We start from the raw sequence: 24545 nt of genomic DNA, 5'->3' as shown, positions 1-24545 counted from the left end.
GCTCAGTTGATTAAGTGTCTGCCTTTGGCTCAGGTCATGATCCCAGAGTCCTGGGATCAAGCCCCATGCTCAGTGGGGAGCCTGCTTTTCCCTCTTCCTCTTCCCCCACAGCCTCTTGTTCATGCTCTTTCTCAAAGAAATGAATAGAATATTTAAAGCTAAATAAAAGTATTTTGTAAATTTCTTGACTATATATGTCCAGTTGAAAGGGGAAACACAAATCAAGGCACTGTGAAATAAGAGGGCACATTTTTTAGAATGGCTCGCTTAGGTAAACAATTACATACTACCCTGCTACAAAAGGGATAGGCACACGGTTCCTGCAAGGTACACAAGGACCCTCACTGGCATCACTACTTCCATAAGACCCTCACAGACACTTCTGGGCTTATGAGGGAGGGGTGGGGTAGGAGGTCAGAGCCACCTCTCTGCAGGGTCACTGGTCTCCTCTGCCACCCTAGAAAGTGTACTTTGATAAGGGAGCACGTCGTAAAATACAGGCAGGACTCTTGCCCAAGGGATGTATTCTTTTTTTTCTTTTCTTTTCTTTTTTTTAAAGATTTTATTTATTTTACAGGCAGAGATCACAAGTAAGCAGAGAGAAAGAGGAGAAAGCAGTCTCCCCACGGAGCAGAAAGCCCGATTCAGGGCTTGATCCCAGGGTCCTGGGATCATGACCTGAGCCGAAGGCAGAGGCTTTAACCCACTGAGCCACCCAGGTGCCCCCAAGGGAGGTATTCTTATACACCACACCATTCACAACTGGAGAGAGGCAAGAATAATTTTTTTAAAAGATTTTATTTATTTATTTGACAGAGAGAGATTACAAGTAGGCAGAGAGGCAGGCAGAGAGAGAGAGGAGGAAGCAGGCTCCCTGCTGAGCAGATGCGGGACTCGATCCCAGGACCCGATCCCAGGACCCTGAGATCATGACCCGAGCCGAAGGCAGCGGCTTAACCCACTGAGCCACCCAGGCGCCCAAGAATAATTTTGTTTGGACTACACAGAGAAGGGTCTATACTGTTTCAAATTCACTGCATGAAATGTGATGCTAGTAATTCTGCATCTTGTACTTTCAAATCCACACACTTCAAACTTGCATCAAATTTAACCACAATGTCCTGCTTGAAGCAAAATTGTACACAGAGGTGGGGGTGGTCATAGCTTAGGGAGTCAGGCTGAGTTGAGTTTCTTCCTGGGCTCCCATGAGAATGTGGGTACAATGCCTCTCCTCTGTATGTCCATTTCCTTCTCCATAAAATGTGGAATTCGTAATCTCAGGCTGTGGTGAGTGGGAAAATCAACATCTGACGGCAGTGAAAGCTCAGAATCCCCATTCGGGCCCTGTATGGCTGTGTGGTCACCTCCAGTCACCTCCACAGCCCTTCACAACTGGTTGGCAGGAAGTGTCTCCCACCTGCCAACAGCCCCCCATGCTGCACTGTGACCTGGGCAATTTTAGGCTTCCGCTTGCTGTGGCCACCCAATCGGTCCCCTCTTGCCATCCTTCAGGCATCCAGCCATAGGTAGATGTCCTGCAGTTTAGGGTCACCCTGCCACCTCCCCAGTAAGACTCCATTGTCTCATTACCTGTTCTTATAGTCTCTGAAGAAGCACCAAACCCAAAATCTGAAAAGTAAAACTACTGAGGTTCAAGAAGGCAACCTCAGGAATTAACTAATAAAAAACTTAAAATAAAAAATTAATTAATAAAAAACACGAGCTGTGACTGCAAGCCCAAGAAAGGTGTGTAGTTACAAGAGGCAACTTCAGGAGTGCTTGGGGGTTCGGTTGCTTGGGTATCTGACTTGATCTCAGCTCAGGTCTTGATCTCAGTGTTGTGAGTTTAGGTCCCAGCCTGGGCATGGAGCCTACAAAAAAATCACCCTGGGGTAGGCTTCTCTGGTACTCGTCTAAGTGTTCTGTTTTTCGTAGGAGACTCAGTAACACATCCTCCAGGTTAAGTGCATCTGAATTGAGTACAAGACATCCAGGAGCTGGGTTCTCCTCCTGCCAGCCTCCTCTCCCCATGTGCCCAGGATCTTTCCCCGAACATTCTCCTCCACAAGGCCCCCGAGTTGGCACCACGGCTTGACACGGGGCAGAATGTCCTCTGAACATATGCCAGACCCATTCCCAGCACCCCAGACCTGCCTGAGCCCAGTGGACCTGGCACCATAGACTCAAAACTTGTAAAATCCAACTGCTGATCTTCCACGACCGCCCCTTCCCACCAAGGTCCCCCCCAGCTGCTGGTCCCCAGGTGCTCACTGAACTCTGGCTGGAGAGTCTTTTTTTCCTTTCACCTTCCCCTTTATTTCTCTTTCTTTTTATTTTTAAGATTTTATTTGACAGAGAGAGCCAGAGACCACAAGCTGGGGACGGGGTTGGGGGTGACGGTGGAGGATGGTAAAGGGAGGGAGAAGCAGGTTCCCCAACGAGCAGGAAGGCCGATGTAGGGCTCCATCCCAGGACCTCGCGATCACGACCCCACCGAGAGCAGACGCTGCACCGACAGAGCCACCCAGGCGCCCCTGGAGTCTTTTCTGAGCCCTGTCTCCTGCTCTGTGAAGCAGACACAGCGGCAAGCGAGGACTCCCCGGCGGTCCCGGGCACCACGGGCTTTGACGGAGGTGAGGCCCAAAGGTGTCACTTCTCTGCGGCCCTGGACACCAGGGCTCGGGACACCCGCGGCGCTCACTCTCAGCCCGTCCCTACCCACCTCTCCTCCGCCCGGAACACCCTCTCACACTCAGACCTCTGCCCAGCGGCTCTCCTGGTCCCGCGGGTGTGGCTCCGAGGGAGGAGACCGGCGCCGGAAGTCCCGCCTCCTCCGGCGTGGCTCCCCGGAACGCTCCTATCCCCGGCCGTCCTGGTCTACAACCGCGCGAGCGCCCAGCAGTGGCCTCCCCTGTTGCCTTGGCAACGAGCAAGCGGCCCCGCGAGGGGAGCTGGGAAGTGAGGTCCTTGAGTGACGCGGGGACTAAGCTCAAGGCGCTCGCTGAGGCGGCGGGACTTCCGGCGTTGTCCTTGAGCTTCTCCGCTATCCGCTGTGGGTCGGGACGAGTATCCCGAGAGCTGCGCGGCGGGCCGACTTCCCTGAGACGCTGCACCGCGGAGGACAGCGGCAGGGACCCCCGTCGCGCCCCCGTTCGCGCCCTGACTCCCGGGAATGACCCCCTCTTCCTGAGACTCGCTGTCGCTCCCTGCGGAGCGGGGCCGGAGGGTCTGGGCCTCCCACAGGCGGCTGCCTGGTCCCTGCGTACGTTTTAGACCCAGCTTCTGAGGTCCTACGGTCGGCGGGAGGTTCCTGCGCCCACCGGGGTGGCAGGTACGGCCTGAACAGGCCGAAATTCGGCTTCCGCCGCGGCCATGCTCCGCCCACAGATTCCGACGGCCGTGGAGGCGCGGGTGAGTGGAAGGTACCCCAGACTTTGACAACTCCGATCCCCACCCAGTTGGTCCTGGTTCCGAATGAGCTCAGGAGGAGCGGGGGAGACTGTGGCGGGTGAAGGGACAGCCTAGGCAAAGGCACAGGTGGAAGAGGGCCGGGGTCTCGAGGTCCATGTGCAGTGTGGTCGGGGGAGGGTTGAAGCTAAGAACAGGTCTGCATGGGGAGGTCTTCAGTGCAGAGCGCGGGGAGGGGGGATGCCCTTAGCAATGAACCTTGAAGGAATGGGGTTCTACTGGGGCAGGATGGGATGGTGGTTGTTCTCAGTGGAGTCACTCTGGAGATGCCATGTGCAGAACGAGCATGTGGGGGATTCCATTGAGTTGCCAGTGGGGTGAGCGGGTGAGATTGTGCTGGGGGTGTGGAGCTGTAACATGCAGTGGTACAAAGACTTATGTACATGTCAGGCAGGAGGGCAAACTGGAAGGTCTGGGACCGGAGAGGGAAGGATGAGCGTAGGTTTGGTTGCCTCTGGGAGGTGATCTCTGGGACATAGAGGGAATTGGCTGACAGGAGGTAGGATGGGACCTGTAGATGGCATAGATGGCATCTCTCTGGTCACCAGCCTGTTGTTGCTGTGGGCAGGATGCAGAATCCAACTGAGGAGAAGCAACAATGGAACTAGGGGCCCTGGCAGTCCTCTGAGGTCAGGGTCTTAGGAGGAGGGAGGTAGAGAGGGTATGCTTTCGTGGGAGTGGGGGTTTAGGGCTCAAAGGGAAAGATGATGTATGCCAGTGAGACTTGTGGCAGGGTCCTGCAACACTTGTGGCAGGGTCCTGCAACACATCCAACTTGGATGTGTTCCTCTGTCCATGTTTTGCTTGGCTTTTCTGCCCACTGTTGACTCCTAAAGCTCAGCTGAATCAATCATTACAGGGCTTGGTGACCTTTGAGGATGTGGCTGTCTATTTCTCCAGGGAGGAGTGGGGTCTCCTTAATCTGACTCAGAGGAGCCTGTACCGTGATGTGATGCTAGAGAACTTTGCACTTATTGGCTCGCTGGGTAAGTCTCTCACACTCTTCCCTGGCAGACTGACCACCTTTTCCCGGTAGGAAGGTGTGTTCATCGTAAAGCCCACCACAGAGGCCGTTTGCTTCCCAGGTTCCCTGTGGTTGGTGCTGTCAGTACTGGCATTGGGGTGTATGTTCTTCCTCCGCCTCCTCAGCACCTTGTTAGCAGCCTCAAGGGCTGTTGGTCTCCTGGAGTAGGGCTTGGGTGCAGGTATTTACAGTTTGCCCAACCAGCTCCACTCAACCCTGCCTCTCTCTCTCTGGCTCTGCTGAAGTTATGGCCCCTCTGTGCTCTGGGTGTTGATTTCCTTCAGAGGAGATTTTTTTATAGGGCCCTGCCTGGGCCAAACTTCAGCCATGAATTCGAATGAGTAGATCAATTTGGGGAGTATTACCCTCTTAATATCTTTCAATTCATGAACATGACATCTCTTTCCATTTATTCAGTCTTTAACTTTTTTCAACAGTGTTGTGTAGTTTTCAGCATATAAGCCTAACTTTATTCCTAGGTATTTTATTCCTTTTGATGTAATTTTAGGTGGAACTGTTTTCTTAATTTCATTTTAGGTTGTTCAGTGCTAGAATATAGAAATACAGATTTTTATATACTGATTTTGTGTCTTGTAGCCTTACTAAACTCATTTATTAGTTCTAATAGTTTTTAAAATCATATTTCATTTTTTAAATTATTACTTACATATAATGTATTATTTGTTCAGGGGTATAGGTCTGTGATTCATCATTCTTACACAATACACAGTGCTCACTGCAATACAAACCCTCCCCAGTGTCCATCACCCAGCCACTCCATTCCTCCCACCCCCCTCCACTCCAGCAACCCTCAGTTTGTTTCCTGAGATTAAGAGTCTCTTATAGTTTCTCTCCCTCTCTGGTTTCTTTTGTTTCATTTTTTCCTCTCTTCCCCTAAGTCCCAATAGTTCCTTTTTGCCCTTGCTTCCCTTGCCTTCGGCGATGTATCTAGAAAGAAATTTTTGCGGCCGAGGTCAAAGAGGTTGCTGCCTATGTTTTCCTCAAGGATTTTAATGAATTCCTGTCTCACATTTAGGTCTTTCATTCATTTCGAGTCTGTTTTTGTTATGGTATAAGGATATGGTCCAGTTTCATTCTTCTGCATGTGGTTGTCCAGTTTTCCCAACACCATTTGTTGAAGAGACCGTCTTTTTTCCATTGGACTTTCTTTCTTTCTTTTTTTAAGATTTTAACTATTTATTTGACACAGAGAGAGAGATCAGAAGTAGGCAGAGATAGAGAGAGAAGCAGGCTCCCTGCTGAGCAGAAAGCCTGATGCGGGGATCAATCCCAGGATCCCGAGATCATGACCTGAGCCGAAGGCAGAGGCTTAACCCACTGAGCTACCCAGGCGCCCCTAATTCTTCTTTAAATGTTTGGTAGAATTCCCCTGGGAAGCCCATTTGCCCTGGGCTCTTGTTTGTTGGGAACTTTTTGATTATTGCTTCAATTTCCTTGTTGGTTATGGGTCTGTTCAGGTTTTCGGTTTCTTCCTAGTTCAGTTTTGGTAGTTCATATGTCTCTAGGAATGTATCCATTTCTTCCAGATTATCTGATTTGTTGGCGTATAGTTGCTCATAATATCTTCTTATGGTTGTTTGTATTTCTTTGGTGTTAGTTGTGATCTCTCCTCTTTCATTCATGATTTTGTTTATTTGGTTCCTTTCTCTTTTCTTTTAGATAAATTTGGCCAGGGGGTTATCAATCTTATTAATTCTTTCAAAGAATCAGCTCCTGGTTTCGTTGATCTGTTCTGTTCTTTTGGTTTCTATTTCTCTGGTTTCTGCTCTGATCTTCATTATTTCTCTTCTGCTGTGTTTAGGCTTTATTTGCTGCTCTTTCTTTTTTTTTTTTTTTTTTTTTATAAATTCTTTTTTTTTTTTTTTTTAAAGATTTTATTTATTTATTCGACAGAGAGAGATCACAAGTAGGCAGAGAGGCAGGCAGAGAGAGAGAGGAGGAAGCAGGCTCCCCGCTGAGCAGAGAGCCTGATGCGGGACTCGATCCCAGGACCCTGAGATCATGACCTGAGCCGAAGGCAGCGGCTTAACCCACTGAGCCACCCAGGCGCCCTATTTGCTGCTCTTTCTATAGCTCCTTTAGGAATAGGGTTAGGTTGTGTATTTGAGACCTTTTCTTTTTTCCAGAGAAAGGCTTCTATCGCTATATACTTCCCTCTTAGGACTGCCTTTGCTGCATCCCAAAGATTTCGAACAGCTATGTTTTCATTTTCATTTGTCTCTATGAATTTTTAAAATTCTTTCTGATTTGGGGCACCTGGGTGACTCAGGGGGTTAAAGCCTCTGCCTTTGGCTCAGGTCATGATCCCAGGGTCCTGGGATTGAGCCCTGCATCAGGCCCTCTGCTCAGCAGGGAGCCTGCTTCCCTCTCTCTCTCTCTCTCTGCCTACTTGTGATCTCTGTCTATTGAATAAATAAATAAAATCTTGAAAAAAAAAATTCTTCCTGAATTGACTGACCCATTCATTCCTTAATAGGATGCTTTTTAGCCTCCATTTATTTGAGTTCTTTTCAATTTTCCTCTTGTGATTGAGCTTGAGTTTCAAAGCATTGTAGTCCAAAAATATGCAGTGAATGATCCCAGTCTTTTGGTACCAGTTGAGACCTGGTTTGTGACCCAGGGTGTGATCTATTCTCAAGAATGTTCCATGTGGGGGTGCCTGGGTAGCTCAGTGGGTTAAGCCTCTGCCTTCGGTTCAGATCATGATCTCAGCATCCTGAGATTGAGCCCCACATTAGGCTCTATGCTCAGCAGGGAGCCTGCTTCCCCCCCCCCTCTCTCTGCCTGCCTCTCTACCTATTTTTGATCTCTCTGTGTCAAATAAATTTTAAAAAATCTTTTTTTTTTTTTTTTTTTAAGAAAAAGAATGTTCCATGTGCACTAGATTAGAATGTGTATTCTGTAGCTTTGGTATGGATAGTTCTAATAGTGTTGTTTTGTTTTGTGATTCCATGATATTTTCCATATATATGACATTATGTCATCCGCAAATGCAGATATTTTTACTTCTTCCTTTCCTTAACTGACCTGGTTGGAATCTCCAGTACTTACTAAATAGAACCGGTGAGAGTAAACATCCTTGTCTTCTTCCCAACCTGACGAGAAGAACATTTAGTCTTTTACTAGTAAGTATGATGTTAGCTGTTGTTTTTGTAGCTGCCCTTGATGGGTGAGGAAGTTCCCTTCTTTCCTTAGTTTGTTGAGTGCATTAATCATGAAAGATATTTAGATTTTGTCTAGTGCTTGCCCATATCTTTTGAAATGGTCATGTGATTTTTCCTCCTCTATTTTGTTAACATGGTATATTACAGCATTTGGTTTTCTTTTCTTTTTTTTTTTTAAAGATTTTATTTGTTTATTTGACAGACAGAAATCACAAGTAGGCAGAGAGGCAGGCAGAGAGAGAGGAGGGGAGCAGGCCCCCCCACTGAGCAGAGAGCCCTATGTGGGGCTTGACCCCAGGACTCTAGGATCATGACCTGAGCTGAAGGCAGAGGCTCAACCCACCGAGCCACCCAGGCACCCCCAGCATTTGGTTTTCATGTGTTCAACCTTGTATTACAAGGATAAATTCGACTCTGTCATAGTTTATAACCCTTTTATGTATTTATGGATTTTGTTTACTAGTATTTTGACTTCTGCATCTATATTCATAAGAGTCATGAGTGCATAGTTTTCTCATAATGTCTTTGTTTGGATTGAGCATGAGGGTAATTTTGGCCTCAATGAATGAGTTGGGAACGTTACCTTTTCTTCTGTTTTCTGGAAGTGAGTGTGTGAAATATTTGTGCTAATTCCTTTTTTTTTTTTTTTCTTTTTTAAGATTTTATTTAGTAGGCAGAGAGGCAGGCAGAGAAAGAGGGGGAAGCAGGCTCCTTGCTGAGCAGAGAGCCTGACGTGGGGCTTGATCCCAGGACCCTGAGATCATGACCTGAGCCAAAGGCAGAGGCTTAACCCACTGAGCCACCCAGGCGCCCCTGTGCTAATTCTTATTTCAGTGTAAATGTTAATCAGTGAAGCCCTCTGGGCCTAACCTTTATTTTTTCACCCCTGTGGGGGAATTTTTTGTTTGTTTGTTTGTTTAACTCTAACTAGACTTTCTATTTCTTCTCAAGTCAGTCTTGGTAGTTTGTGTCTTTTTTAGGAATTTGTCCATTTTATCTAAGTTACCTAATTTGTTGTCATATAATACAGTTGTTCATAGTATTTCCTTACAATTGTTTCTATTTTGTAATGTTGTTAGTGATGTCTCCTTTTCCATTCCTGTTTTTAATAAATTGAGTCTTCTATGTTTTCTTGTCAGTCTAGGTAGCAGTTTTTCAATTTCATTGCTCTTTTCAAAGATCCTAGTTTTGGTCTTATTGATTCTCTTTTTCTAATCTCTATTTCGTTTATCTCTGCTCATTATCATTTCCTTCCTTCTGGTAGCTTTGAGTTTAGTCATTTTTCTTTTTCCTGTTTCTTGAGGGCTAAAGTTAGGCTGTTAGTTTGAGATCTTTTTAAATATGGGTGCTGTGAAATAGTAAGAAATATACATTTTGTCTTAGTCTCCAATTTCTAGCATAGCTCCTAAAAAACTTGGAATCTTTGAAGTGATAAGAGTGTCTTTTGTGTGCTTATGGAATGACTGGTGGCTGGGAGTTCCTAGATAGCTTCAGGATAGGAGGTGGCCATCCAAATGATCAGGGCATGATAGTAAGGTTGGATTTTGAGCTACCCTCCAACCCCATCCTTCTAGTCCTCCACCTCTGGCCTCTGCGGAGAGTAGAGGGGCTGGAGACTGAACCAATCACCAGTGGCCAATGATTTAACTAATTATGCATCATCATGAAATCTCTATAGAAACTACTAAATAACAGAGTTCAGGGAGCTTCCGGGTCCTGGGAAAACGGTGCCACTTGAGGGCATGGATGCCCCTTACCCTCTGCTTCCTCACCCCTCACTCCCATCTCCACCCCTGGCATACTTTGCCCTTTGAATTTCTTCCATTGAGCTGTTCCTGAGTTGTGTACTTTATAGTAATAATCTGGTGATACTAAGTAAACTCTTTTCTTGAGTTCTATGAGCCATTATAGCAAATTATTGAACTTGAGAAGGGATAAATATATTTGTGGGAATCCCTGATTTATAGCCAGTTAGTCAGAAAAATGGGAGTCTTGGACTTCCAACTGTTGTGTGAAGTGTGGGCAGTCTTGGGAGACTGAGCCCTTAACCTGTGGGATCTGACACTGATTCCAGGTAGTTAGTATCAGAATTTAATTGAATACTTGGACACAACGTTGGTGTCTGAGGTTAGAGATGTGGCGTGGAACACCCACCCTACATCTTACTCACATTTGGTGTCAGAGGTGTTATGAGTAGGGGTGGCTGGGTGGCTTAGTCACTTAAGCGTCTGCCTTTGGCTCAGGTCATGATCCTGGGGTCCTGGGATTGAGCCCCACATCAGGCTCTCTGATCAGCATGGAGTCTGCTTCTCCCTCTCCCTCTCCCTTTCCCCCTGCTTTTGCTCTCTCTCTCAAATAAATAAACAAAATCTTAAAAAAAAAAAAAAAAAAAAAAGAAGAAGAAGAAGAAAAAGTGCTATGAGTAAGAAGAAGAAGAAGAAGAAGAAGAAGAAGAAGAAGAAGAAAAAGTGCTATGAGTAAAACACCATGGAGGTGTTTATAGCTCTGAACTACTATGTCCCATTACTTTTGGTATGTTGTGTTTTCATTTTCATTCATCTCAAAGTGCTTTGTAGCTTTCTTTGTGGTTATTTAGGAGTGTTTTATTTAAATTCCATAAATTTGTGAGTTTCCCAAATTCTTTCTGTTGATTTCTATTTTAATTCCTTTGTGGTCAGAGAACATACTTTGTGTGATTTCAGTCCTTTGAAATCTGTTGAGACCTGTTTTATGTCCTAGCAAATGGTGTGTTCTGGAGAATGTTCCATGTCTGTGTGAGAACATGAGAACACATATTCTGCTTTTGTTATGTGGTAGGCTCTATAGATGTCTGTTAAGTTTAGCTGATTTCTGGTGTTATTCAAGTGCTATTTGCTTATTTTCTGCCTAGTGGTTCTGTCCATTATTGAAAGTTAGAAGTTGAAATCTTCAACTATTATTATTTATTTTTTTACTTCAGTTATGTCAGTTTACCTTCAGTGTAAGGTTCTTTCACAATAAATTGTGGTAAAACACAACATGGAGTCTACTTGCTTAGCAAATTTTCTAGTGTGCCGAGGAGGTTTGTTTTCTAATACTCCATTTCCTTCATGGTTGGCATGATTACATGAGCTTCCTATGGGGTTGGAGCGATGCTCCTTGGCTTGGACTGGCCTCTTACTACCTTTTTCCTTCATAGGATTTGCACCTTCAAGGTCCCATGTGGTTGCCCAACTGGAAAGTGAAGAAGAGCTCTGGGTGCCCAACATGGTGGACTTGACTCTAGGCAGCAGAACAGAGTCCAGGAGGGGTCCTGTTCCTGGTGAGTAGGGCTGGGTGATGCCTTGGTTTCAGCGATGGGCTCACAGCATGCTGGGTATCATTGTGCACCAGCGTTTTGGTGCTGAGGCCAGTGACCACACACTATTTCCACCTTTCCTCTCCCTTCTGGACATGCTGTGTGGTCTTGCTATCCCTACCATGACTCTCAGGACCTAGATGACCCACCTCCCTGACCTTTGTGCCAGTTTAGAGCTGTCCACTGGTGACTTGAGATTTGTACATACCCTTAAATAATACTTTAATACCAGCTACTCTGTTACCATTGCCTTTTCATTGGAGCAATCATATCCCCTTCACAGTGCTCCCTGTCACCAGTGGCTGAGGCCCTACTTGAAGCCATTGAAAGGAGTGACTTGGGGATCTCACCTCTTCTCCCTGCACTGCTCCCATCTTGTGTCCTCATCCCTGCTGAGCTCTTTCCTATTCGGTGATCTGGTGGTGCCCTGTTCTGCTGGGGCAGCCCTTTCTTACCCAGACTCTTCCTAGCAACCTCCTGGCAACTCTCTGGATTCCTTTTCCGTGTGTCTGACACGCGTTTTTTGTTTTGTTTTGTTTTGTTTTTTAAAGATTTTATTTATTTATTTGACAGAGAGATCACAAGTAGGCAGAGAGAGAGAGAGAGAGAGGAGGAAGCAGGCTCCCCGCTGAGCAGAGAGCCCAACGTGGGACTTGATCCCAGGACCCTGAGATCGTGACCTGAGCCGAAGGCAGCGGCCCAACCCACTGAGCCACCCAGGCGCCCCTTGTTTTGTTTTGTTTTTACAGATTTTGTTTATTTATTTGACAGAGATCACAAGTAGGCAGAGAGGCAGGCAGAGACAGGGGAGGGAAACAGGCTCCCTGCCGAGTAGGGAGCCTGATGCAGGGCTCAATCCCAGAATCCTGGGATCATGACCTGAGCCGAAAGTAGAGGCTTTAACCCCCTGAGCCACCCGGGTGCCCCATGGCATGCGTTTTTGATGAAGGTGCCTCCTCCCTCTGATCCAGTGCTCAGTAACTGGCTTTTCTCTGTTTTAGGTCGTCCATGTAGACTGGAGGACGAGGAAGCCTCTCCAGAGCAGATGAAGAACTATGGAGTCCGCCTGTTGGAGAGGCCCTTTTTGTGTGAGGAGTCTGGAAACGATGTCCCAGCCACCGTGGGCCTCCTCCAGCACCAGGCTGCCCACAGCAAGGAGAAGCTACACAAGAGCACCAAGCCTGGGGAGGCCTTCCACGTCAGCTTCAGTTGCCAGAAGCAGCAAGGACTCCATACCACACAGAAGGCCTTCAAGTGCAGTGTCTGTGGGAAAGCCTTCCTAAAGGCATTTGCACTCCTCGACCACCTGATAACTCACCCCAAAGAGAGACCCTTTAGATGCCTGAAAGGTGGAAATGTCCCCAAGGAGAAATCTACCCATGTTAAATACCAAAAAATTCACACTGCAGAAACATCCCATATGTGTAATGAGTGTGGAAAGGTTTTCAGTTATCCATCTAAACTGAGGAAGCACCAGAAGGTTCACACAGGCATAAAACCTTTCAAGTGTGAGGAGTGTGGCAAAACTTTCAATCGCAAAGATGCACTTGTTCTGCACCAGAGAATTCACACTGGAGAAAGGCCTTATGAGTGCAGCGAATGTGGGAAAACCTTCAGCGTTCTGTCTACTCTCATTCGGCACCGGAAAGTTCACATTGGAGAAAGGCCCTATGAGTGCAGGGAATGTGGGAAGTTCTTTAAATACAACCATAGCTTCATTCTTCATCAGAGAGTTCATACTGGAGAAAGGCCTTATGAGTGTAAGCAATGTGGGAAAACTTATGTGACCCGCTCTGGACTGTATCAGCACTGGAAAGTTCACACTGGAGAACGGCCCTATGAGTGCAGCCTCTGTGGGAAGACCTTCACCACGAGGTCCTACCGCAATCGGCACCAGCAGTTCCACACTGAAGAGAGATCCTTTGAATGTACAGAATGTGGGAAAGCCTTCAAACATAGTTCTACCCTCCTTCAGCACAAGAAAGTCCACACTGGAGAAAGGCCATAAGAAGACAGGGCATATTGGAAAGCCTGTAGGCGGGGCTGGGCACCTTGTTCAACATGAAAGTCCTCCCTCCAGAAAGGAGATTGAGGAGAGTAGCCATTTGAAAGCTAAACCTAGCATACCCCAGCATGTGCTGTGGCATGGCAGGTGTGTAGGAAGCTTTCAGAAGCTAAGTTGCACTCCGACCTGCCAAGGCTGTTGGCAGTGCGAAGTCACCGCTGGTTTCTGTGATAGAAGCCATCCCACCTCCACCACCGGGCAGGAGCCCAAAGTATGCATCAGTCATGTCAACATGCTCTGAACAGCAGATCTCCTTAGTCCCCACTCTGTGGAGGAAAGAATCATGAGTGGTGGACCCCACAATGGACTTCGCTGTGACCAGAAACTGGTCAAGAGTAGCTGAGCTGTGCTACTGGGGGCTTCCAGAGAAGATTAATCATTTCCATGGACACAGTGGACACTCTACGTGGTTCCTGTCATGGATTCATCCACCCCTGGACCTGACTGTCTCACGCTCCCTGGAATGTATTAGGTAATGAAAGCTTTACTGTTTATGCCATGTTTAATATTGGGGGTTCTGAAAAACAAAACACAACAAAACATATTTAATATTGGGGGTTCTAATCACTGTGTATGGAGTGGCTTATGAAGAGAGGGACTGGCATCTGTGGGGAGAGGTCCCTGACTTTTGTTGCCTTACTGGGGATAGCAGGATGTTCACCTCATGGCCATACCCTGGTCCTAAAATGAAGACCATGCAGTCTTGGGATGTGGCCAGTGCTTCTGGCGTCTTTGCATACCATGGCCTTCATTGTTTTTGCAGCCAAGGGAGAGAAGTGATATCCTCTGTTTTGTGGGGTCTTTTGATTTTAAAATTTTGGGAAACGAATTTCCCAAAAGGTCAATAAAATGTCAGTTCAGCAAAACTTGTGTGTTGTAGATTTCTAGATGTGTCCCTGGTCCAAAAATTAGGCTTCCTGTGAAGAAGAGAATGTTAACTTGGAGGCATGTTTAGTGAGAGAACTATGACCCTACACTTGACGGGCTTTGAGCCACAGTGCTCAGCCAGTACCATGTGTTGGGGTTGGAAACCACTGCTGCTTTCTGTAACTGGGGTGATTCTTCTCCCTGATCCCCCACTCTCACTACTGATGGGAGAGGGGATGACCACGCAGGGTAGAAACGGTCAGGATTGAAAAGTCCAGGAACTTGGAGCACCTGGGTGGCTCAGCCAGTTAAGTGTCTGACTGTGTACATTTGCTTATTTAGACATTTCATACAAATGGAGTCACACAGTATGTTTTCCTATGAATGGCGTTCTCTTGGCATAATATATTTGAGGTTCATCCATGCTGTAAAACATGACTGGACTTCATTCCATCTTATGGCCAAATAATATTTATCATGGTTTGTTTATTTGTTCGTCAGTTGATTGGGCCTTGTTTGTCTTGTTTTTTTTTTTTTTTTTTAAAGATTTTATTTATTTATTTGACAGACAGAGATCACAAGTAGGCAGAGAGGCAGGCAGAGAGAGAGGAGGAGGCAGTGAGCCTGCTCAGTACAAGCCCGATGTGGGGCTTGATCCGAGGACCCTGGGATCATGACCTGAGCGGAAGGCAGAGGCTTTAACCCACTGAGCCACCCAGGCGCCCCTGTTTGTTTTGTTTTGTTTCCACTTTTCAGGTGTTACGAAAAATGTTGCGATGAACATTTAAATACAAGGTTTTGCATAAGTATGTTTTCATTTCTTTTGGGTAGATAAATAGAAATGGGATTGCCAAACTGTTTTACAAATTGGCAGCAACTGTATAGCTCCACAGCAGTGTATGAGCATTCCAGCTTTTCTACTTCCTTATCAATACTTGTTGTCTGTTTTCCCATAGATAGCCTAGGGGGTGTGAAGTGGTTTTGATTTGCATTTCTTTAATGACCAGTGGTGTTGGCAACTTTTCATGTGCTTACTTGCAGTTTGTGTGTATGTGTGTGTGTGTGTGTGTGTAGCAGAGGCCTGGCATCAGGCCAAAGGTTCAGGCATCAAAGAGAAGAGAGAAACTGACACCAACTTTGAGAGAAAATGTAGCAGAATTGGAGGAGTGGCAAAGTGGGGAAAGGCTGAGCAGACAGTGGAGAGTGTCCCTCATGGGGAAGGTCACAGGCAAAGGTCCAAGTGCAGGGAACTACTATTGGATGGAGCTCAGAGAACTATCAGTGAGTTGGAGGTCAGAATGCACAGTATCAGTATACAGACTGCATCCCTGCTGATTGAGTGAGCTGAAAGTGCTGGAACTACTGAGCCCCACAAAGGCTGGTATCCGGAACAGCTCAAAGGTCAGAGTCATGAGACCTTTGCCTGCAGTATTCCGGCATCTCTGGCAAACATCTTTCTTCCCCAACAGACTGGTTGCTGTACTGAGCCCCAGTGGGAGACCAGGCCTGTTCCAGGAAAACACAGAAAATTCTTTACCCATGAGCTGGGGGCCATTTAATGCGATCTAACCAGCCATCCACACAATATACAAAGGCTTGAGCTGTGATGACCAGTGTCTGTCCTACCCCATTTGCTTAGAAGGCTTGATCCTCACATGGCTCAGTTGGCCTTTAACTTTGATCCCACATGAGTCCTTCATGTTGGTAAAAGACAATTACTACATCCAGAAAGGCAGGCCTGAGCAGGGTGGGGGATTCCCCCAAATATCTCATTGTGCTAGGGAGTACTTGAGCAGCCCTACTGTAATTTTTGATGACTGCAAGCCTGTTTTGGGTTCCGCCTCTAATGTGGCTATCACTTCTCATCCCCTCTGGGCTTTTGGGAAAGTCACCCTGAGAAGAGGTGTCAGTAGCACTGCCTTCCCACGTACTATGCAATATGGATAGAGAGTGCACCCCGAAGCCTCTCATGTGAGAAAACTCTGTCTTTCTTACCCAAAGTCTGCCTAGGGGAATGTATATAGCCCACCCACAGGCTTTGGTAAACTGCTTTTGTATTGTACAAAATGTTTGTGTGGTTTTTTTTTTTTTTAAGATTTTATTTACTTTTTGACAGACAGAGATCACAAGTAGGCAGAGAGGCAGGCAAAGAGAGAGGAGGAAGCAGGCTCCCCACTGAGCAGAAAGCCTGATGCAGGGCCCAAGACTGTGGGATCATGACCTGAGCCAAAGGCAGAGGCTTTAACCCACTGAGCCACCCAGGCACCCCCAAAAAGCTTTTTGAAATAGCTTCTAACATAAAATCAAAAGCCACATAAAAATATGAATATCTGGCTCTTCCCAGGAAGGTAAGAGATGTGGGAGACCCATATTAACTCCACCATGTTGTCTCCCCACCCCTTAAAAAGGATAAACTTCCTTGGTAGCTACCAGAGGTGGAATAATGAATGCTACGGCTAGGCGATTCTCTAAAAACTCTGGCTACTCACATAAACCATTCTCCAGACCATGAGCTCTATCCTCTTGATATGAGGTTCCTGTGTGGTGACAGCCACAAGGTGAACAGCTCAAGGAAAATAAGGAATTCTTACATTTGTTTGGATTTCCATTATGGGTAATACACAGGTTTGCAGGTCTTGAGAATTTCTTCACTCTTACCTCACTTGGCCATAGTCATCTGGAAAGTTTTTCTTTCTTTTTTAAATATTTTATTTTTAAGTAATTTGTACATCCAACATGGGGCTCAAACTCACAACCTCAAGATCAAGAGTTGCATGTTCTACCAACTGAGCCAGCCAGGCACCCCAATCTGGAAGTTTTTGATATACCTTTAGAACAGTCGAGTTCCCTCTAGTTTACCAGTCTGCTCCAAACCCAGTGTTTCCTACTAACAATGGCTCCCAAATGGCCTCTGTAGATCTCAGATTAAGTTATACTTGTCTCACCCTGCAGAGCCACAGCTGATGGAGAACTGTGGTGCTCCTTTGTACCCAGTGGCAGTGCTGTAATTTACTAGTCTCCCCAACTCCCTATTACCTCACACCGATTGTTTCTCTGTTCACATACAGAATCCACTGGGCCTCTACCGGCCTCCCAGGGTCATATCTCCTTTATGGAACCAGAAGACAGCTTCTCCTTAGATGGGAAAACCCAGACATCTCTCTAGGAACCAGGGACCTGCCTCCTAATCCAACAGTGCAGACTAGTATCCTCTTTCAGGGTGAGCTCTGGGCCTTCTGGTAACTCTGAAACATGGGCCACTATGTTCACTTTATGAAACCTTCAGTTTTTTCCCTTGTCCTTCACATGCACTGCAAAGTAGGCCAGAACAGAATGTAGAACAACTCCCTATGTTCCTTCTACACCATGAGGCAGATGGTGTTGCGTGCCCTGCCTTAGCCATCCCTCACTCTACCCACTTTTTTCAGCCTACTCCATCAAGCCCCCCAAGAATAAAGATGATGTGAGACATACCTGGATGGCTCAGTTGGTTAAGCATCTGCCTTCCACTCAGGTCATGATCCTAGGGTCCTAGGATCCAGCCCTACTTTAGGCTCTCTGTTCATTGGGGAGCCTGTTTCTCCCTCTCCCTCTGTCTGCCACACCCCCTGCTTGTGCTCTGTCAAATAAATAAATAAAATCTAAAATAAATAAAGGTGACTTGATCAGGGCATTTGGATAGCTCATATAGTTAGGGACTCTTGCTTTCAGCTCAGTTCATGATCTCAGGGTTGTGATTTTGACTCTGAGTCGGGCTCTACGCTGGGCATGGAGCCTGCTTAGGATTCTCTCTCTCCCTCTGCCCCTTCCATCCCTCTCAAAAAAAAAAAAAAAAGACTTGGTTACTTGGTCTTTATTATCATGCAGAATAGAGAAGACCAAGATAAGCGGTTCCAGGGGAGGGTGATGTGTGGGCTCATTGGACACATAATTGGGGTTACATGCAGACATGACAATATCCATGAGGAATGTGCATTTTTCTGAGAAGTCCAAACTGGACATCCCTCGAGGCCCTTGACCAACATGGGGTTAGTTCACTTCCTAACCATTTCAGAGGCAATGGGAATGAATCCATTCCAGTAGGCCCAAGACAATCCTGTTTCCTTCCACAAAAGGGGAAGGGAAGCACAGGGAGCTTTTCTTCCTGCATATGTAGATGACTGCTGCAAATATTTGGATCCAGGCAGGCTGGAAAGGGGTTTATGCTCCAGAGGGTTAGAAGCTCAGTCCTGGGCTTCTCAGAAAGGGCAGAGTACCTTCTGAAGCCTTTTCCACACTAGTGGTACATCCAGGTAACTTCTCTGTGGGTATTCTGCTGCATGAAGTTTGACTTGGCTGAAGATCGTCTCAGAAGGACCATCTCCATAAGGTTCCTTTCAGGTATGAATCCTTTTATGCTGAGCAAGATTGGAGAGGCGGCTGAAGATTTTCCCACAGTAGCCACATTCATAAGTCCTTTCTCTGGTGTGAACTGTCTGGTGTTGAACAAGTGTAGATCTTTCACTAAAGGCTTTCCAACATTGGCTGCACTCATAGGGCCTTTCTTGTGTGTGAACTCTGTGGTGACGAACCAGGGGAGAGTTATTGTTGAAGGCTCTCCCACATTCACTGCATTCATAAGGCCTTTCTCCAGTGTGAACTCTCCAGTGATAAATGAGGCAGGACTTTCGGCTAAAGAATTTCCCACATTCACTGCACTCATAAGGCCTTTCTCCAGTGTGAATTTTCTGATGTTTAATGAGAATGGAGTTCTGGCTAAAGAATTTCCCGCATTCACTGCACTCATAAGGCCTTTCTCTTGTGTGAACTCTCCAGTGCTCAATGAGACTAGAACTGTGAGCAAAGGCTTTCCCACATTCACTGCACTCATAAGGCCTTTCTCTTGTGTGAACTCTCCAGTGCTCAATGAGACTAGAACTGTGAGCAAAGGCTTTCCCACATTTGCTGCACTCAAAAGGCCTTTCTCCAGTGTGAACTTTCTCATGCCGAGTGAGGTGTGACCTGTTATTAAAGGCTTTCCCACATTCACTGCACTCATAAGGCCTTTCTCCTGTGTGAATTCTCTGGTGATGAACAAGTGTGAGTTTGTGGTGGAAGGTTTTCCCAGAATCACCACACTCATAATATTTTACTCCAGTGTGAAATTTCTGGAAGACCTTCTGACTGAAGGTCTTCCCACATGCTTTACACACATGACATGTTTCCTGATCATGACATTTTTGGTGATTAACAAGGGTTGATTTTCCTCTAAGGGTTGATTTCTCTAAGGAATTTCCAACTGTTTGGCATCTAAATGGTGTCTCTTTAGAGTGAGTTCTCAGGTGGTTGAGGAGAGTGGAGGTCTTCTGAAAGGCTTTTCCACAGTTGCTGCACTTAAAGAGCTTCTGTGTGGTATGGACTTCTGTGAGCTGCTCAAGATTAGAGTTGTGTGAAAAGGTCTCCCTGCACTCTGTGCTCCTTTTTGGCTTCCTGCTGTTGTTAGTGGTTGAGTGCTGGAAGAGGTCATGGCTCTCCAAGTCATCCTTACCACCTTTTCCACAAGTGAAGGGCTTCCCCACAAGTGAAGACAGGTGAACTGTAAGATTTTCCACATGTGAGTCCTTATCCTTGTCCCATGTGAAGGGCTTTTCTCCACTGAGCTCCTGGTGCTGGTGAAGGTTTGCACTGAACGAAAATTCTCTTCCACATGTTCCACATGTATAGAGAGTCTCCTCAGGATATGTTCTTTGATGTTCATCCAGGTGCAAAATGTCTTTCAAGAATGGGCCACACATATCACAGGTGTTAGCCTTCTGGATAGAAGGATTTGCACTGGGGATCCTGACCTGTGACATCCCTTCTATAGATGTATTCTGCTTGGAATGGGCCCCTTCATCTTCCACTCCATGCCAACAACCTGAAAGCAGAGAAGTTTCTGGCAAACTGAGTGTTCCACTTGGTGGAAAGGGTAACTTCATTAGAACTATGTGGCTGAGATATACAGGAATGGGTCCAAGGGATGTTGACAGGCCAAGGACCCAGAATAAGAGTGAAGAGCCTACTGTGCAAGACAGGACCTAACCAAGCCACAGAATAAAGGAGGCCTTACTAAAGTCAAGGACAAAGAGAGGGACAAATGATGTGTGTGTGAGTGTGCGCGTGCCAGTAAGCGCATGAAAAGTTGCTCAACACCACTGGTCATTAAAGAAATGCATATCAAAACCACTTCACACCCCCTAGGCTATCTATGGGAAAACAGACAACAAGTGTTGATAAGGAAGTAGAAAAGTTGGAATGCTCATATACTGCTGTGGAGCTATACAACGGTGCTGCCAATTTGGAAAACAGTTTGGCAATCCCATTTCTATTTATCTACCCAAAAGAAATGAAAACATCCTTATGCAAAACCTTGTACTTGAATGTTCATAGCAACATTTTTCTTAACACCTGAAAAGTGGAAACAAAATAAATGCCAAGCAACTGACAAGCGAATAAACAAACCATGGTACAGCTCCACAGCAGAATGTTATTTGGCCGTAAGATGGAATGCAGTCCTGACATGTTTTACAGCATGGATGACCTCAAATATATTATGCTAAATGAACGCCATTCACGGAAAAACATACTGTGTGACTCCGTTTGTATGAAATGTCTAAGTAAGCAAACGTACACAGTCATAAAGTATGTAAGCAGTTGCCTAAGGCTGAGAGAGAATGGCTGAAGGAGGATGCGGAAGGAATGTTAATGGGCACATTTTCTCTTTAGGTGATAAAAATGTTCTAAAATTAGTTTATGGTAGTATTTATACAACTGTGCAAATACACTAAAAATCACTGAGCTATACACTTCAAAGTATGAACTGTATGGTATATCTCAATGAAGTTTAAAAAAAAAAAAAAAACAAACAAACAAGAAAGAAAATGAGTCTCATGAGGGAAGGAAAAGAATCTAGGTGTCCCGCACAATGGATCCCCCAGCCAGGATTGGTCAAGCTTAGTTGGATCCATCAGGCAGACGACATGTGCCTGATCCCCAACTTTTGTTCCCACAGGGTCCCTGGGCAAGAGCTATTGGGACTATTCATGAGGCTGTTGAGAAGAGACGTGGAGAATGCACACAGCCCAGTCCCAGCACCCACAAGATCTGTAATAGGAAACCTGCAAAGAACCAGTGCCTTGGGTCTAGCTATGGGGCGAACAGAAATCTTTCTGTGAGAAGAAGGCAAAAGGGCAGAAGCTGGTCACCATGCTGGGCCGGGCAGAAAGGCCTTACCAAGTGAGGTCATGAGCTCAAAGTTCTCCAGCATCACACTGTGGTACAGGTGCCTCTGGCTTACATTAAGAATCCCCCACTCCTCCCTGGAGAAGTACACGGCCACATCTTCAAAGGTCACTGGGCTCTGCAATGACGGGCACCTAAGCCAAGGCACCAATGGATGGGCTGAAAAACAAACAAAATAGTTAAATGGATGTAGGCCCTTGACCTATGACTCAGAGTGCTGCCACACCTACTACTGGCACGTCCTCTTCTTGTGACCCCCTTGGTCCTCTTCCCCTCACTCACCTGCAGCTCTTCCTCCTCCTCAGTCCCCCACCTCGGAGGAGATGAGAGGCCCTGACACCACTGGTGTCCCTCTCTCCTTGTAGTCCCACTGGTCATTGTATCCAGGCCAACCCAATCCAGAGGAACACAAGCCAGATGGGCAGACAGTTGCTGTCTGAGTGCTGGACTGGCCAGGAACCCCTCCCCACAGTAAACAAACTCTTGTGTTGTGTCTCTTGTCTCTCCAGATCACATTTCACAAGTATAAAAAAATTCAGACTCTCTTTTCTCCCTTAAGCCTCTAGTACCAGGGCCCTGGGCACACTGGTTCACATTCCCTTACCTTGTACATGTCATTCTTTGGACTACACCATCATCATTTCTAGCCCCCCTCTCCCCGTCCACACCACAGGCATCTCCCTAAATCCCTATATCCCACTCTGTGCACAGCACATCCAACAAAGGCAACCAAGATCCAACACTGAGCCTGGCCTGCCTGGATCTCCAAAAAAACAGGACTTCCAGAAACAGCCATCACTTCTCGTTAATGCCTCCCCTCCTAGCCGTGTTACTTCAGCCTTCAGTTCCCCAGAACCATGAGTAGATCTTAAACACCCCTGCTCTCTTCCACCTCTATCCTTGTCCCCTCATGCTGTCCCTTCACATGTCAAAGCTGTTCTCACTCTTCCTAGTAGAAAAATCCCAGACCTACTGTCCCCTATCCCTGGCTTAGGGACTCTTAGGCTACACTGACCTTTTCTGCTCCTGATTATTCTCCAGCCAGACACCCCCTCCCCCACCCTCAGACCCCAAGGAGGGTGGCCACAAAAACCTGATGAGCTGTAGAGCGGTAAACCAGTCCTACCTCAGGTCCCACTGTCATCCTACCTCTGTTACTTTTATGCTTCATGTCTAGTCTGTCATCAGAGGCCTGGTCACCATTCTGGTCAACCCACAGCCACACATCATGTCCACACACAAATATTCATCCATTGGATGTCTCCAGCCTGGACTTGATATAAAGCATACATGATACCTTAATTTGGAAGTGTGTCAGATACCTCAAATACAATATGGCCCAAACCCAACTCTTTATCTTCCCTCTGATATCTACTCACTCTAACTTCCATATCTGTCTATCTGGGTCAACCCTCTTATCTCACTGTGTCACATCAGGAAATCTAGTCCACCCTACTTAAAAAGTTCAAGAGCCAACAATTTCTCCTACTTCTACCTTTGGCCTAAAAGCACATACACCTGAACTATTGCAGTCGCTCAGTGGAAGACTCAGTGGTCGTCCTACCTCCAACCCCACCTCCACTGCCCCCTGACCAAATCTGTTCTCCATTCAGCATCCAGAGGTAGCTTATTAAAACCTGAGTCAGGGGATCTGGGTGGCTCAGTGGTTGAGTGTCTGCCTTTGGCTCAGGTCATGATCCCAGGGTCTTGCGATCAGGCCCCTTGTCGGGCTCCCTGTTTGGCAGGAAGTCTGCCTCTCCCACTCTCCCTGCTGTGTTCCCTCTCCCACGGTCTCTCTGTCAAATAAATAAAATCTTAAAAAAAAAAAAAAAAAAAAAAAAAAAAAGACCTGAGTCAGAACACCTCCCTTCTCTGCTTTAAACTTCCCACACTCCCACCACACTCTATAAATAGAGACTTAGCTCCTCAGCTTGCCATTCCAGGCCAATACCTGTCCTCCTGCTATCTATGTCCACCAGACAAAATACAGACCTGTAGTTCTCTGAACATTTTCATCCTACACTCACCTCCAAGAAATTTGCACATCCTGGTCCCTGTGCCTGGGACACCCTTCCAGACCTTATCCCATAGAACTCCAGAAATGTGAATGTCAGGGGAGGTCATCAAGAAAATGTGACGGCCAGTTGACCCATGCATGAGCTGGACCTGGGCAGTGGAGGCTTGTCATCACCTCTGGTCCTTGGAATGTGTATTCTTACCCCCTCCCAGAAATTCCCTCAGGGACAAAGCCTTGAGATTGCGATGTGGTGCTGAAACCATCTGGGTGGTATCCGTGACTGAACTAAGTTAAGGTCTCTGTATAAACTTATGATTCAGTGGGCTGATGTGGAGGTCTACTCTTCTTGTGGCTGTCCAAGGCAAGCTTGCTGTGTACCTGCCCTTGCTTATTTAATCTGCAACCTACCAATCTGGAGTGACCTGCCTCTTTCTTCACTTTCTCCCTGCCCTCCAACTTCAGGCTCGCTGTCAGATTACAGCAGGGAAGCTCTGGAGGAAGTTGCCAACTATCAGTGAACCCCTCCATATAACTTCCGGCCTGGATTTCGGATGCTAGGAGAAGTGACTCTGGCCTCCAGACTCAAGCGTAGGTGAAGAGTCCAGGACACCACTCTTCCCCGTACAGGCGCTACAGGATCAGGACTGGGATCCCAGCGGGTGAGGGGCTGGGACACCCTCCACTCACCTGACTCGGGTCCATCTGGGACGCTGCTGTCCTGGTCAGTCTGTGGTTTGGGCGGGACGGTGCGAGGCAGCGACAGAGACAAGCAATGAGGGCTAATCCAAAGCTTCAAACCCCCACTGTCCGGGGTGACCGCGGGCTGATGGTCGCACTAAGAGCCTTAGTCTTCCCCAGCATAGCATGCACCCAGGGACCTGGGAACTGCATCCCGGGACCGTGGGACGAAGGCGAAGCGGGGGAGTCGTTACCTCCGTTCTGCATCCGGGAAACCAAGGCTTAGGAAGGAGGAGCCGTTAGCTGAGGAGGAAAAGTGCATGCAGTGGAGTAGTTACAGTCCCAGCACTTCCCTACCCTCATCTCTGGTCCCTGGGGCCACCTGACAAGCACCCCACCTACCGCGAATTGAGGAATGCAGTGGCGACAATGGAAGTCCCTCCCCATCCTCAGCTGCTCACGCAGAAAAGCCCAGACCCTGAGCAAGCAGGGGATCCAGGCCCGCAGCCCGCTACGACTCTAAGTCCCGGAGCCAGTCACCGCGCCGCTGCGTTGTTGCAGAGGTGATCGGGACCACGCCTGGCTTGTCCCTGCTTCCGCGACGCGAACTACATTACCCAGAAAGCCCCTCACCAAGCGTTCCC

At 47.0% G+C, this 24545-nt stretch overlaps 2 protein-coding genes across 4 annotated transcripts; one reads left to right on the top strand and one right to left on the bottom strand.

Moving 5' to 3' along the window:
- The first annotated feature begins 2932 nt into the window (after positions 1-2932).
- On the top strand, positions 2933-21114 carry ZNF584 (zinc finger protein 584). Of its 2 annotated transcripts, XR_009348712.1 has the most exons (5): positions 2933-3411; positions 4328-4454; positions 10856-10978; positions 12016-13551; positions 20977-21114. XR_009348712.1 is itself a non-coding variant. In XM_059152426.1 (4 exons), exons 1-4 carry the CDS (start codon positions 3373-3375, stop codon positions 13020-13022), a joined length of 1296 nt encoding a protein of 431 aa, XP_059008409.1. In that variant the 5' UTR covers positions 2933-3372; the 3' UTR covers positions 13023-13945. The 2 variants fall into 2 exon arrangements, 1 of the variants encoding a protein (XP_059008409.1); XM_059152426.1 differs by lacking the exon at positions 20977-21114 and having other exon boundaries at positions 12016-13945.
- Positions 17785-24521, bottom strand: ZNF132 (zinc finger protein 132). 2 transcript variants are annotated; one of them, XM_059152356.1, is made up of 4 exons: positions 24304-24510; positions 23911-23950; positions 21198-21365; positions 17785-19842 (listed from the first exon to the last, which is right to left on the bottom strand). In XM_059152356.1, the coding sequence occupies exons 1-4, from the start codon at positions 24346-24348 to the stop codon at positions 18323-18325; spliced, it is 1773 nt and encodes a 590-aa protein (XP_059008339.1). In that variant the 5' UTR covers positions 24349-24510; the 3' UTR covers positions 17785-18322. The 2 variants fall into 2 exon arrangements, 1 of the variants encoding a protein (XP_059008339.1); XR_009348709.1 differs by lacking the exon at positions 17785-19842 and having other exon boundaries at positions 21257-21365; positions 23911-24204; positions 24304-24521.
- Positions 24522-24545: the final 24 nt, after the last annotated feature.

Source organism: Mustela lutreola, chromosome 16 (assembly GCF_030435805.1).
Source record: "Mustela lutreola isolate mMusLut2 chromosome 16, mMusLut2.pri, whole genome shotgun sequence".
Classification (NCBI taxonomy): Eukaryota; Metazoa; Chordata; class Mammalia; order Carnivora; family Mustelidae; genus Mustela; species Mustela lutreola.
The sequence above is the reverse complement of the archived record's forward strand: the minus strand, read 5'-3'. Positions and strand labels throughout refer to the sequence as shown.

What these genes read in the sequence shown, in the direction of transcription:
- ZNF132 (XM_059152356.1), bottom strand. Translation starts at nt 24,348, where the DNA reads ATGGGGAGGGACTTCCATTGTCGCCACTGCATTCCTCAATTCGCG. An exon ending in ACTGCATTCCTCAATTCGCG is followed by an intron (nt 23,951 to 24,303) that starts GTAGGTGGGGTG and finishes CCCAAACCACAG; the next exon opens with ACTGACCAGGACAGCAGCGT. An exon ending in CCCAGATGGACCCGAGTCAG is followed by an intron (nt 21,366 to 23,910) that starts GTGAGTGGAGGG and finishes TTTGTTTTTCAG; the next exon opens with CCCATCCATTGGTGCCTTGG.
- ZNF584 (XM_059152426.1), top strand. Translation starts at nt 3,373, where the DNA reads ATGCTCCGCCCACAGATTCCGACGGCCGTGGAGGCGCGG. An exon ending in CGACGGCCGTGGAGGCGCGG is followed by an intron (nt 3,412 to 4,327) that starts GTGAGTGGAAGG and finishes CAATCATTACAG; the next exon opens with GGCTTGGTGACCTTTGAGGA. An exon ending in CAGGAGGGGTCCTGTTCCTG is followed by an intron (nt 10,979 to 12,015) that starts GTGAGTAGGGCT and finishes TCTCTGTTTTAG; the next exon opens with GTCGTCCATGTAGACTGGAG.